This window comes from Salmo salar, chromosome 01 (assembly GCF_965601325.2).
Source record: "Salmo salar chromosome 01, fSalSal1, whole genome shotgun sequence".
Classification (NCBI taxonomy): Eukaryota; Metazoa; Chordata; class Actinopteri; order Salmoniformes; family Salmonidae; genus Salmo; species Salmo salar.
The window spans coordinates 144,634,076-144,649,313 of NC_138291.1; the positions used below are offsets into that span (position 1 = coordinate 144,634,076).

Consider the following 15,238-nt stretch of genomic DNA (forward strand, 5'->3'; position numbering starts at 1 on the left):
AGGTCCCAGAGAGAATTACAACTTGTTGCCATTACCTCTTCATACCGAATTTGCAAATTGTCATTCAAGTACCGACTTTAGGGTAACAGCCTACCGGTAGGATACTTCATTTACTACTGTATACCGCCACCCTCTGGATGGGTAACTTTTTGGACAACACAAGAAAAGAGTTGATGTACTTTTTGGAAAGAAGTCAGACGTATTTCCACTGGAAAGCCCTTGGAGGGATGCTGTTCATAACAACATGGAAACAAGATATGTCTCAGTCATTGTGCTTCTAAGTGTCTTCTGTTGTTGGACTTACAGCCAAGAACTAAATCCCAGCGGCAGAAATGTATGCAAAACTGGGTAAGTCATTGTGTACCTGTTTTAAATAAGTTTTATGCTTGAAATTGATGGACAAAACTATTACATTAGCCTGATTCATGTCAGTGAAGGTAGATAAACATACATTCACTTGTTTTAGATATGTTAAAGTTTGAGATTTTCTGAATACCCAAGCCCTTCTATACACAGATAATCTTCCTCAGATCTCTGCTCATTTAGTCTACTGCTACATTGTGTCTTTGTGCCAGTAATTCCCTGCATTATAAATGCTGTGACAGATTTGCATCTGAATGTGATTAGGATAATGTTCAGTATTTAAATGTCTTAGTCTATTTGCCATGACTGAAATGTGATCATAACATTAGTTTGGATGGAAGGAGTTCAATTACGTTAGTTTCTATAAATCAAATACAGATGATTTCCAGATTAACTCATGTTATTTCTCTCCCTCCCAGATCTGACAGGCTCCAATGCTGTAGTGGCTGGGCACAGCAAGGAGATGAGTGCTTAATACGTGAGTGCTCGAAAGCCTGTACTATCCCATTCAACAAACCTGAACCAGACCATTGGGACTAGACTCCCCAACCATTTTTCCTCTTCATTTCTAAAAGCATAATTATTTATTGTGAACTAACTTGCCCAATGGTTTTTCTTCAGCAATTTGTGAGGGTAACTTCACCTGCAAAGAGAATGAAGTTTGTGTGCGACCCCACGAATGCCGCTGTCGTCATGGTTATTTTGGAGCCACTTGTGATATGAGTAAGTTAGTTCCCTGTTCCTTCCTCACAGCAATCCTTAAAGCAGCAATCAGCAGTTGAAACAATAACAAAGTGTTCTCCCTGTCCCTGTTTCAATAAAAGCTCAAATGTATAGACATAGTTATGGATGCAAGTACTGACCATCCATGATATCAAAATTATAGTTTTAACCATGTTTTGAGGCTATAAAATGTTTGTTAACATTTACTTTGTTTACAAACATTGGAGTAAAACAAGCGTATATTTGGGGTTGTGATGGGGTACGACGGTTAAATAACTAAGCTCATGAGGCATTAGTAAGTTATATTCTTCAAGAATCAATGGGTACATATCATTTATACAGAAGGAAAAATGGAAGTAGCAATTGCAGATTGTAATTTTGCTATTTATTTAAAGCATCAATTCCGTTGAAAGGTAGTGTAAGTCTGTTAACACGGCAGTCATTTTCACATACAGCCAGTCCAGGTAGCCTACTTCTCAGAACTAAGTAGCCTACGTCCAGAGAACTTAGTGTACAAATGATCTCTTTGTCTATACATATTTGCCTTACATCCTCTCTGTAGAATGTCCGTTCAAGTTCTGGGGGCCTGACTGCAAGGGTAAGTGTGATTGCCATCCCAACGGGAGGTGCGATGATGTCACTGGGGCCTGCACCTGTAACCCTGATCGCTGGGGGCCAAACTGTGAGCGAGCCTGCGGCTGCCAGAAGGGCCAATGCAACCAGGAGACAGGCGCTTGTACGTGCTACACAGGCTATTGGGGCCCTCAGTGCTCTAACAACTGTTTCTGCAGAGTAAACTCTATGTGTGATGTGGGAACAGGCCAGTGCCACTGCAATCCTGGCTGGTATGGGAGGAACTGCGGTGCCAAGTGTGCCTGCAACGCCTCTCCATGTGACCAGCTCAGCGGCCGCTGCAAGTGTCGAGAGCGTCTGTGGGGTACTCACTGCGAGCACAAGTGCCAGTGTCTCTATGGACGCTGTAACCCGGCGGATGGATCGTGCACCTGCAAGCCAGGATTCAGAGGGAAGTTCTGCAGGGAGACGTGTCCAGCTGGATTCTACGGACAAAATTGCAGAAACAGGTGTGTGACAGCTGTGTTAGACAAAGCTGACTTACTTGGAACCACTCTGGTAGCCAGAGGTTATTTAGCTGGATAAGACATGCATGTCTTTGCTCTTTCAGTCTGCTGTACGGTGGCCATTGTGGTAACCATGTGGTGAAGCTGGCAAATCTAATGTGGTTTACAAACTGTTTTGAGCTGTGAAACACCTAAAGAGTTTGGCCACCTGAAGCTGTTGGCAATAAGACCTCTAGTCACAAGCCAGTTTCTAACCACAAGGGATCTAGCCTCGGCTGAAAGGCTCTGGAAGAGGGAACCAACCATTTGGAAACACTATTCCAGCATGAATATTACTGTAATGAATTTAGTTAGTCCATGCTATTCATGTTTTGTTACAATATTACTCAGGACTTGGTCTTACTGCTCTTCCAGGTGTGGTCACTGCAAAGGCCAGCAGCCCTGCATGGTGGCAGAGGGACATTGCATCGCATGTGAAAGCGGTTGGAATGGCACAAGGTGTGACCAGACGTGTACTCCTGGGTTCTTTGGTGAAAACTGCAAGGACGTTTGCCCATCCTGTAAAGACGGACACTTCTGCAACCGCATCAATGGCAAATGCCCCCACTGCAACCCTGGATGGATGGGTGATCGGTAGGAATACGATTATGAGCTTCCGATCACATTCGGCATCTCTAATCAAATGTAGATAAGAAAGGGAATTACATCACCTCTGAGTTTGTGCGTGATCTTCAACCATTTGTCTTCACAGATGTGAGGTCAAGTGCCCAAATGGAACCTATGGAGAGAACTGTGTCAATGACTGCAACAGCTGCTTCAATGGGATGTGTCACTTCGCCACAGGAAATTGTCTCTGTAATCCTGGCTTCTCTGGTGCCTAGTGAGTGCAAAGCATTTTACATGCAAATATTGAAAAAAGCTAATTGAATGTAACAAATAGAGAAAGTAATATGGATGGTGTCAAGACTAATTTTGAACATCAATGAAATTTCACACTCTTTCCTATGCAGCTGTAATGTGAGCTGTTCAGCGGGTCAGTATGGGCTTAACTGTACCCAGACCTGTTCCTGCCATGACAACAACTGCAACATAGTGACTGGAGCATGCAACCTACGTAAGAACCTTTCCTAAAACAGACTTATCTAATGTGATGAGGGGAAAAAGTGTCATATATTATATTCCAGAGAGCTTATTGGTAACATATGTATCCACCATAAAAACACACATGGCAGATATTTATTTTTAAAAGGAGTCTATTCTGTGGCAAGTGGGACAGATGTATGACCCCTGCTCTTTGAACAGAGCCTAACCAGAGGATGGGTGTGATGGCAGCAGGGGTGCTGGTCACCTGTCTCCTGCTCCTCTCCTTGCTGTGTTGCTGCTGTGTCTGCAGACAGAATGAGTAAGAAGGATTGTTGTTTGTATTGGGGCACAGTACATCATAAATGTATTGTCACATTAGCTGGAGTTAAACTTATACTTCACATCTTCTTTGGTTTCTCTGTTGATTGCATTTAGCCCTGAGAAAAGGTCCAAAAGAAGACTATGTGGAGGGTTCACACGAATCAGCTCTAAACTTCCTCGTATCCCACTGAGACGGCAGAAGCTACCCAAAGTTGTTGGTAGGTCCTACCTGCACAAACTATGAATGTTAATGTCTGTTTTCACTGGGTTCTCATGATTGATGATAAACCAGTCCAATACCCAAAGATAGTTCGCTCCAAAATCAAAGTAGCATCCCTTCTCCTTGGTTTTTTACATTGCCTGCTCTCTGAATGGCTGTCACAGTGAACTCAGCGTCTATTTAAAACCATACTTCAACAGCGTCCTGCTTCCCCCCTCTTCACCCTCCCCATTTCTCTACATTCCATCGAGGGCCCCTCTGGACCACCGACAGGAAGTGGCAAAAATTATCCTAACCTGCAATTTCTCTCTACTGGAACAGGGGCAGCGGGGCTAGAAGGGGGAACGTTTGGTCTGGGTGGACTGATGTATGACACAGGAAGTCAGGGGGAAATATAAGGTCCCATGTGTAACACAATTTCTTTGAAGGGACAAAATGTAGTGAAGGATTATTTTTGTTAACAAATAAGTTCAAAGCTTTAGTGAATGTAGGTTCTAACGGTTAGGAGGCTAAGAGGCTAAGTGTTTGCTCTGTTTCTGCTCTCCACAGTGTCCCACCATGACCCTGAGAATACTTTCAACTGTAGTTTCATTGAGCCCCCCTCTGCAGTGGAGCAACCCACCGCCTCCGGGTCATCCAGAGCGTCCTTCTCTTCCGTAGAGACCACAGAGGATGGACATGTCTATGCTGTGCCTGACGGTGAGTGTCCCAGAGTAAATCTTCCCTGTCACTCCTGTATGATAGTGAGTGCTGCATTAAAAACCCCTCTGTCTGTTCTGTCTGTGACAGTCCCACCTGTCTATCTTAGAACCTTCATTTCTGCAGGTGATGGGAATTTGTTAAGGCAAATGATTGTACAAAATATGTGAAGGAAGGTTACATTTTTCACATTGAGCTCCAATAATGATGGGAATGTCATTCCAAAAACAAGAGATCATTTTGGAATGACAGAACATTATGAGGTGATGTTGAGTCCTTGGCTGCACACAATGTTTTGTTTTTGTATGATTCACCAATTTTCTGCAATGACGAGATTTTTGTCAAAACAACTGCTGCATAGTCATATCCGGTGTAAGATCCAGAGGGTGATTGTGTAAACTACAGTTCTTGATAGATCATAATTATACTGATCTGCCCTAAATCCACTGCCTAATCTGCTGCCATATCATCCAATTAAAGCCCTTGCTTCTAAAGTAAGCATGAACAGGAAAATGTTACTAGTAGGTAATCCAGTACTTAAAACATTCCCAAAGTATTTGTATTTATTTCCTTAACATCTTTAGAGCTGAAGGGGAGTTGGATTCTGATTATCTTTTATTTAATTTAATACAAATTGACGTTTGAACCTCTCTCGCCCTTTCTCTCGCCCTTTCTCTCGCCCTCTGAGAAGAGAACAAAAAGAAAGGGGACAGAATCAACACAACAGAAACTACAGTACTAGCTGATGATGATGTCTCTGAGGTAGACACATTGCCAGAGGACAGGGATATGACTGAGCAGGCTTCAGTTAACACCAGTGAGCTGCCACTCCAGAAGTCATCAGAGAGTGAGGGCTCCTGCAGTGGCACAGAGTCAGCCACCAGCACCCTCTGCCTCAGGGTGTCTGCCCCTCAGCCACCACAGCAGTCCAGCAAGGAGCCAGAGAACAATGGAGGGTCAAACAACGTCAAATATAATGGAAAGCCTATAGCTGCTGAGAGGATTAAACCACAGCCACCAGACCCCTCCACCAAGCCCAAGCTCTCCTGGATCCATGCATCTCCTGGGCCAAATCAGAATCAGATAAGTCAGGAAGAGACTGTGGCTGAGGATAACATTTGTTCCAGAAAGAAAGCCAGCAAGCAGCGAGCTCCCAACGCCCCAGAGTCTGCAGGTACAGATGGGGCCAGCTCCCTAGGTGAGAAGAAGCCTAATAAAAGCAGACCAGGTCTGTTGCAGATAGAGCACATCAATGGGGCAGTGCAGAGTGTCCTGAGGAAAATGGGCAATTTCCGTGTTGACCGGAAAGCTGCAATCCCCAAAGAGTCCCCAGAGAAGAGGCCCAGCTTATCCCTAAACAGGGAGGTTAACCAACCGAACATACACTCTGAGGTAGCCTCCCTCTTAACTGCTCAGCTGAAGGAGAAGACTCAGAGTCTGAACAGGAGCGAGAACGGCAGCTGTGAGGAGAGCCTGTCTCACCTCCAGGTCCAGAGAAAGAAGCCCACCCCGCCCCAAAAGACCTCGGGCACCCAGCCTGGAGCTGGAAAGGATTTGCTTCCCACATCCGACAGCTCACAGAAGCCTCTGCCAGATAGTCCATCTAAAGAAGCCAAATACCAAGAGAAACAAGACTCTAACAACTCTGAAAGCAGCTCAGATAAGGGAGAGCCCAAAAATAAGACCCCAATGAAAAAGCCTCCTCGGAAAAAGAGCAAGGAAGGTAATGTAGAGTCAAAAATACAGACTACTGCTCCAAAGGTTGCAGTGATGCCACCAAAGGCTGCAAATTAGCACAGCCAGTCTGGATGTTTCTCAATTCTGGAAAAACAATGACGCACATGTTGTGATGCTTGAAATAATTTATTGGACACATGTTTCATTGTGTTTAGCACCAAATCGAATAACGATGGAATCTTTTCCCTTGGGTGGATGTTTTTGATCTTGAGAAACGTTATTATACAATGCAGTATTCTTTATATTTTAACTTTTTATATTCCTTCACTTTAGTTATTGTAAAATCAATATATTAGTAAAAGTGCTAAGACATCAGAATAATTATTTACCCTCGTTATTTTATTCATTTTCTAATTTGTTCATATCGAATAGACCAAACACCCCAAAATCTGTATTTTGCATCTCCCATATCTAATCAATGTTTTAAGTTGGAAAGTTGATCCCACTGCCCAGAACTTTTGAGCCACGACAGGACCTCAGACAAACAAGAGGTGTGGTGTATTGATGGTGGAACAGTCTGGGGTCTGTGTAGAGGGCCGTGTGGCTGTCTGACACATGTGCTACAGTTGTGTGTGTGTGCAGTTTGTTAAGCTGTAAAGACTACAGAAGATCATATGGTGTTTAATTGAATCCAGACTGTTGGCACCGGTCATCCTGAATCCATGATGTGACCTGCTTAGACAGGAACATCTCTCCCTCTGCTATCAGGAGTCACAGACAAAGCAAAGACACATTTAGGAGCAGCAAGGTCCTGAAAATAAGTTATTACATGTAAATAAGTAACATTGTAAGTAAGTAACATAGTAAGATTGGCAGATCACTTGAAATAATACAGGAACATGTCCTCAAAGACCAGCTGCCTTGTTGTGAATGTTAGATCATAATGAACACATTTAGAGGCTCCAATGGTTTAGTGAACAAACATGCTTTCAAGGCATGACTGTGTGCATTGCTGCATGTTATTTAATTCTAGAAGTTTTACTGTGGAAAAGGGAATCGGGTCTAGTGGTGGGAAGGGGACTAGAATTACGTTTTGACTGCCTGTTTAAACGTCTCCCTGGAGCTTGGTCTGTAACTGAATGCCAGGCCTTGAGAAGCAACCGCCAACTCAATCCTGTCCCAGAATCCTCTTGGGAGACAGTGGTTAGCATAGAGACACCCTATGAAAGCATTAACATCTTGTAGCCATTACATCGATGGAAAAGCATTTACGACTTGAGGGGAAAAAAACAAATATTTTGTGCTAAGCAAAGCAGAAAACCTAGAGTGATTTACATTTTACATTTTAGTCATTTAGCAGACGCTCTTATCCAGAGCGACTTACAGTAGTGAATGCATACATTTCATACATTTTTTTTTTCTGTGCTGGCCCCCTGTGGGAATCGAACCCACAACCCTGGTGTTGCAAACACCATGCTCTACCAACTGAGCTACAGGGAAGGCTGATAACACCTAAACATCAGTATGACCTAATTGGAAACCTTGGTCTCAGAAAAACATAAGTTGTTACCTAAATAGGGTTTGAATTTGTTGTCTTAATATATTTTGGAATGCCAAGATGGTAGAGGATCATTCATTGAGAATTGTATTTTCTGAAATGTTGTATAAAAAAATTACTTTGGATATGGGCCATACATGTGTTAGATTCTAAGTTCTGGTACAAATCCAGTCGGACACCAAAGGAAGCTCAGACTAGACTTATTCCATCCAAACTGAATGCTGCAGCTGCATAGCACACAATTTACACAAGCATATATTTATGCCTTCCGATTAGGAGTCACCTCCTTGTCTGTCGAGGATAAACAATCAGTGTTGCTGGGCAATAACTAAGTATGTTCCTCCTATTGGTGTTCCAGAACCTTCATGGGCAGGGATGTGAATGTGTGTGTGTGATAAGACTACAGTTGGAGTATTGTTGGGATGGGCCCCTCTAGCCCATCTCCCAGAGGTTTCTTCACTCTTCAACTTTCTCCAGTTCCACAGAATCCAGTTCCAGTTCCACAGAATCTCACCTGACCTTACCAGGAACTGAGAGTCAGCTGTGGCTCTTTACCTACTTTCTTAGAAATATGAATATACAACAATAACATATGTGGACATAGACACTTTCTGTACTTCCCTTTGTCCCTGCAATAACACTCTCTGGCTCCAACATCCTAACCAATAACAAATTATTACTACTAATAAGCACAATATGCAATTACTAACGGACTCATTTTGCAACTAAAAACTGGCTCAAGTCAAATACATGGCTCCAAAAGTACTGTATATCACACCACAAGCAAATGGCAGGACTTTTCTATGGGAATGACTACATGATTGTGAGTGTCTAGTCGCTGTGGTATGAACGGGATGGTGGGAACCTTCTGTGTAGGCAATGCTACCCCATGATCTTTTCATTTTCTCTGTTCCCCGAAACAGGAATGGAAAGTACAGACATCATGAAATATCATAATTGGAAACCAGCGCAGGCGACCCACAATGAACAAACAGGATCATAGCCAGGACCAGTGTTATGATGTGACTCATCAAAAAGGGAATTTCCTTTGTATGTTGTGTAATAACTTTTTAATCAGTCACATGGTCATATTGGAGCCACTCAAATAAGGGTGTCAATCAATGTGTGCCACAATAAATTGGAAAAAGCTGCTATCATCGTCAACATGTAGGCCAAAGCACACGTTATCTCATCTCTGCAAGCAATACCAAAACTGGCTCCATCTTTCCATGCTAACATTCTTGTTCTGCTAACATACGAGTTCATTGTCTGTCAGGACCACATTCTAGTCTTCTTAAACTCATCTGTTATTCTCTGGACACAATCACAGCATCCGCAATAAAACTGCTCATGATCTCTCTCTACCCCCAGAGATTATACTTCACCAGAATCCGCAATCTGGCTGTATAGCATTCATTTTAGTGTCCATGCAGGTGCTCTGACTACATGTTTATACTATAGAAAAATCTGTCAAAACATCTGGGTTGTACAAATGGTTTATATAAACCCTGGATTGCTGATGCTATGCATTGGCCATTGAGAGGCTTTGAAGCCACCGGTCGGCCATTTTTGCACTCCCCAGTAGAAGCAGTCCTCCATTGGAATGAATGGAATTCTACAGTATTTCAATGCAATGTTTCAAGGACAAAATTACATGTACAAGTATTTCTTTATTGTAGTGGCGACATCAACATTAGTCATCTCAAAATAAATAATACTTTCATTTTTATGTTTAGCTGACCAAATATAATTTTAAAGTATGCATTAAGGTGTCTGTAACTGGGGCGGCAGGTAGCCTAGTGGTTATCACATTGGGCCATTAACCAAAAGGTTGCTGGATCAAATCCCTGAGCTGACAAGGTCTGTTGTCTGTTGTTCTGCCCGTGAACAAGGCAGTTAACCCACTCTTCCCCAGTAAGGCCATCATTGTAAATAAGAATTTGTTCTTAACTGACTTGCCTGGTAAAATAAATGTAGAAATTAATAAATGCATTTCTATAGCTTCCAAAATATTTTTTACAATGGAGGGGGAGTGCCAAGATGGCGGCACTATTGCATATATAAATCATTGGGTTGTACCGACCTTAGATGTGGGATATAAAGCATTACATAAACAGCACATGGATAAAAATAGATGGATGCTGAATGGACTCTACAAAAAAAGGGAATTGCTCCATCTGCTGGACACTGTCCTCATTGAGTTACCTACTATAGCTGGGTGAAAGAAATGCCTGAAACTATACTGAACAAAAATATAAAGTGCAACATGTAAAATGTTGGTCCCATGTTTCATGAGCTGAAATAAAATATACCAAAAACCTTGCATACGCACCAAAGGCTTCTCAAATTTTGAGCACAAATTTATTTACATCCATTACCAAGATTTTTCAATTTAACTAGGCAAGTCAGTTAAAAACAAATTCTTATTTACAATGACAGCTTACTGGGGAACAGTGGGGTAACTTCCTTGTTCAGGGGCAGAACAACAGATTTGTACCATGTCAGCTCAGGGATTCGATCCAGCAAACCTTCGGTTACAGGTCCAACGCTCTAACCACTAGGCTACCTGCTGCCCCGATAATCCATCCACATGACAGGTGTGGCATATCAAGAAGCTGATTAAACAGCATGATCATTACACAGGTGCACCTTGCGCTGGGGACTATAAAAGGTCACTAAAATATGCAGTTGGGTCACACAACACAATGCCACAGATGTGCCATGTTCACCAGAGCTGTTGCCAGAGAATTTAATGTTCATTTCTCTATCATAAGGCGTCTGTCATTTTAAAGAATTTGGCAGTACATCCAACCGGCCTCACAACCGCAGACCACATGTAACCATGCCAGCCAAGAACCTCCACATCCGGCTTCTTCACCTGCGGAATCGTCTGAGACCAGCCACCAGGATAGCTGATGAAACAGGAGTATTTCTGTCTATAATAAAGCCCTTTTGTGGGGGAAAACTCACTCTGATTGGCTGGGCCTGGCTCCCAAGTGGGTGGGCCTATGCCCTCCCAGGCCATTTCATGGCTGCACCCCTGCCCAATCATGTGAAATCCATAGATTAGGCCCAAATGAATGTATTTACATTGACTGATTTCCTTATATGAACTGTAACTTATTAAAATCATTGAAACTGTTTCGTTTGTATTTTTCTTTTTGTATAGATCCCATTACATACTGGTCTTGACGAGAAGAAAACAAAACTGTTTGGAGGATCTCTTCTGCATTGTTCAACCAATCCCATAAATGTGAAGATTGAGTGTCACCTTGTCAACTTTAAAAAAGTTGCTTCACAGGCTCTTTCCATTTCCCCGGAAAAACTGAACATCCAGTTGTTGGGGACTGAGTCTGTGTGTTACCCAATAGAGCAGGACCTAGCTGTCACACCTGTGACCATAGATCAATTCTCCCGGTGAGGGAAACCAAGGACAGCAGTGCCTTGTGAGCGAACGATTACTGACAACCATCTTCTGATAAATAACCTTTGGGGTTCTCCCATTTTGGCAAAAGTCTGTCCTCCGTCCTCTCTCACCAAGAAGTGGCTGAGTGTTTCAATTCAGAAGATGGGCCTTTTATTAAATTAGCTCACCTCCTGCCTCCTCTCTCAACTCCTTTTGAAAAGGTCAAAGTTAAATTGAGGAGTGATAGCGGAATGGAAATGCACTTGCTTGAAATGAGACTGTCCTTCTCCACAGATTTGCTCAACTCCTGTGTCCTCTCTAGCCTCCGTTTGAACAGGTCAAAGGTAATCGGCGAGACGGCGAGAAGACGGAAAGTGGACACATCCGCTTGTATGAAATGGCTCCTCCAATTGAGACTAATGTCAACTACAGTTGATGGTTATCTAGCTACTTATCTGATTCTACAAATCAAAACATGTTTATGTTGAATTTATTAACAGTTTTAAAGTATCAGCATTTACAAATGGTGAGGGAGAGAAGAGCATCAGGCAAATTACATTTACAGGAGAACCTCCATATTAGGCAAATTATGTTTACAGGGGTGAATCCCAAATAAAATGTGTAAAGTGATCCAAACAAAAAAGTTAGGACACTCTTCATTTGCCTACTAACGAAATGACACATTACTCGACAACTTTTCGATTTCCAGGTCACAGAGGACCGAGGCAAGAGGATGGTCTTTATCCCATACGAGAATCTCCCATGGTCCTCCCTTAATCAATAGCCTCCTTCTGGCAAGGAAGCACAGGTATATTCTACCTGAATACACAAGTGTATCCTACCCCCTTTGAATCAGCTATTATTTTCCCGAAGGAGAAGAGCACGCAAACATTTAAAAACAATATGCTACTTAACCCTTTACTAAATGTATTGCACAACTAGATACATTTGTTTTGATCACTTTATACATTTATTTTGGGATTCCACCCTGTAACAGTCATTTGCCTGACGACGCGCAATTGGAGTCATTTCATACAAGTGGATGTGTTCACTTTCCGTCTTCTCACAGCCTCGCCTTGACCTGTTCAAAAGAAGGCTAGAGAGGACACAGAAGTTGAGCAAATCTAATTAAGAATAGGTCTGTGTTTCTTCTAGGACTGACTTAAGGATAAACCCAGTGCTGTTGACCTTTGACCTGTATTGGACTTGAGCTTTCTTTGACTTGTGGATAGGTGTTATTTATGAAGTTTGCGTGCTTCTCACAGCATCCATAAATAACACTATTCAATAAGTCCATAGTCATACACATACCTAATGGCAACACAATCAGGTCTCATTGCCAGTTATTGAATCCTAATAAATAAAAATGGGCCAAATATTACTGCCCCACAGTCCCAGGTTATTGATGTGCAATGCAAAACAATCTCCACGACAGAACTCTACAGCACTGTACTAAAGTGATTAACTAGACATCTTGTTATCTTCTACAACGCAATGCTAATACTAAAATAGTAGATGTGGTGGGGTAACAGTGTGCAATATCTAACAAGAGACAAATGTCAAGTACAGTTGATGGCTAGCTAGCTACTTATCTGATTCTACAAATCAAAACATGTTTACATTGAATTTATTAACAGTTTTAAAGTATCAGTACATTTACAAAATGGTGAGGGAAAGGAGATCATGACAGTATCCAAGGTCAAGTTGAAACACTTCCATGATGTTTTGACCAGTCTTTTTTAAACTCCCATGCCATGGAGTTTCTGATAGAGAGCAATCAGCCCGCAGTGACAGATCAATGAAGGTGATGGTTCACGAAGACTGACTCAGGAATGGAAATTGAAGTGTGGCTTTGGCTTCCTTTCTGCCGCAACATATGGCCACTTCTCTATTCTTCCTCGTTTTGGTATTGGTGTTTAATGTGTTTCCAGAGTTTCTACGAAACAAACACAACATTGAAAGTTGGATCACACTTATAACGACTTATGGTGTATCCTAACTATGGAGAATTTAGCTGAACAACCAAGTTAAAGGACATAGGCATAGCTAGCTAAGCAGTAACTACTGACAAGCCAGGTAAAGCCGAAATCACTCGGAGAGATGTCATCAACGGCGTCAAAATTTGCGCACGATATTTGAGCGCTTCAATTCACATACACTGCTTAGCATATGCCAACTTAATAGTAATGAAAATCTATAATAATATTATTGGCACTGGCAGTATTATAATCAACATGAAATACACTTTTTTAACCCTACATGTCACAATTCCAGAACTAACAAATGTACAAAACGTATTTTCTGCCAATGTATCCGCTCTGACACGAGAAATGTACTTTCTAATTTGACGCCCCGGCCCGTCTGCGCTCTTTCACTACAGTGCATTCGACTGCCTGTTCAAAACAACTGGGAACTGGCAACTCGGAAAGCTCCGACTTCTGTGAGTCCAAAACTACTGGTTCATCGGGAAAAAAGGGAGCTGACTGGAATTCCAGCTCGGGAACTCCGGCCGCTTTATAAAACTCCGACTCGGAAGACCATTCAAATATTTTTTTCCGAGTTCCCAGTTCTTTAGAGAGCACTAAACTCGGTGATTTCCAAGTTCTGTGTTCCCAGTTGTGTTGAACGCGGCGTCATTCCAGCGCGTAAAACACTTTTCGTTTGATTTGGGCTTTACGTTAACCACTGGCAGTTGTCCTAAGCAAGGTCGGGCTAAATTAAGTTACGAGAAGATCTGTCAATAGACTTACCCCCCGATTCAATTGCTCGAATATGGCATCTCCTCCTTGGTCAAACATTCGTTCAAAGAACACTGCTCCGACCATGATGGTAATGGCAAAAGTAGATGTTCTTCTGAATAGCAAATTTTAGACTCCTTTCGCAAGCGACATGTTGACTGATGGTGATTAGAAAGGAGGAAATTACCTCAGAATAACGTAAACCTGAAGTGTATGATGGGAAATGTAGTTGTAAACGTGAGTCATATCCTTGTGCGCCAAAGGAAATTCTAAAACAAAATACTGACGATATAATACATGGTCTTTAAGATTAAAATACATACTTACTTGTCTAACAAATATACCGTAATTTCCGGACTATTAACCTGAATATAAGCCGCACCCACTGAATTAAAAAAAATATATTATTTTGAACATAAATAAGCCGCTACATGTCTGTCTATAAGCCGCAGGTGCCTACCTGTACATTGAAACAAATGAACTTTACACAGGCTTTAACGAAACACGGCTTGTAACAAAAATAAATAGGCTTTCACGAAACACGGCTTGTAACAAAAATAAATAGGCTTTAACGAAACATGGCTTGTAACAAAAAAAAAATTGCAGTAAGCTTTAGTTGTCTTTTTGCACTGAGTCAATTCCTCACGCTGCTGTTTCCAACGTCTTATCATCGACTCATTAAGACCAAGCTCCCGTGCAGCAGCTTTATTTCCTTTTCCAACAGCCAGATCAATCGCCTTCAACTTGAAAGCTGCATCATATGCATTTCTCCGTGTCTTTGCCATGATGAGGGTGACAAAATGACTACCGTGATCAGAATGATGGGAAGTTTGAGAGCGCTCGATTTAATCTAAACAGTAAACAAAAAAGTTGTTTGACCTTAACCCGTTCGGCAATTTCATTGGTCTAATGAAAGCTTCATGCCGCCAAAAAACTAAGCACGTCACAGAATGCGTTTATTTTTAGAAAAAAAATTGAAAGCGGGAAAAATCCATATATTAGCCGCGTCATTGTTTAAGCCGCGAGGTTCAAAGCGTGGGAAAAAAGTTGCGGCTTATAGTCCGGAATTTACGGTAAGTACAACAAACTGTGGTGTACATCAAGATGGAAAGATATCAAACATGTTACAGAGAGGACTCCAACCTGTAGCAAAGATTATGGATATGGTGACAAGATACAAGATATCTCCAGCCTAACAATGGGAGTCGTTGTCCACATAGCAGCACGGTGGGTTGCTTATCCTTTCTTTGGATTGGTGGATACATTACACCATTGTAATCTATTTTTAAATATTCGATGAGGGTGACGTCAATCAAGAGAGATGCTATGCTACTAGCCTCATACTATGAATATGCGGAGCCATCTCCGATA

At 42.0% G+C, this 15,238-nt stretch overlaps 1 protein-coding gene and 1 pseudogene across 2 annotated transcripts; one reads left to right on the top strand and one right to left on the bottom strand.

Moving 5' to 3' along the window:
- On the top strand, positions 1-10,864 carry LOC106564266 (scavenger receptor class F member 2). The gene is made up of 11 exons (XM_014130312.3): positions 1-348; positions 783-841; positions 985-1,086; positions 1,649-2,168; positions 2,580-2,798; positions 2,917-3,045; positions 3,176-3,279; positions 3,468-3,567; positions 3,684-3,787; positions 4,339-4,488; positions 5,180-10,864. The coding sequence occupies exons 1-11, from the start codon at positions 245-247 to the stop codon at positions 6,280-6,282; spliced, it is 2,694 nt and encodes an 897-aa protein (XP_013985787.1). The 5' UTR covers positions 1-244; the 3' UTR covers positions 6,283-10,864.
- Positions 10,865-12,740: 1,876 nt separating this feature from the next.
- Positions 12,741-14,035, bottom strand: LOC106564283 (cytochrome b-c1 complex subunit 9-like; annotated as a pseudogene). The gene is made up of 2 exons (XR_014374168.1): positions 13,880-14,035; positions 12,741-13,065 (listed from the first exon to the last, which is right to left on the bottom strand). The product of XR_014374168.1 is annotated as a cytochrome b-c1 complex subunit 9-like (transcript).
- Positions 14,036-15,238: the final 1,203 nt, after the last annotated feature.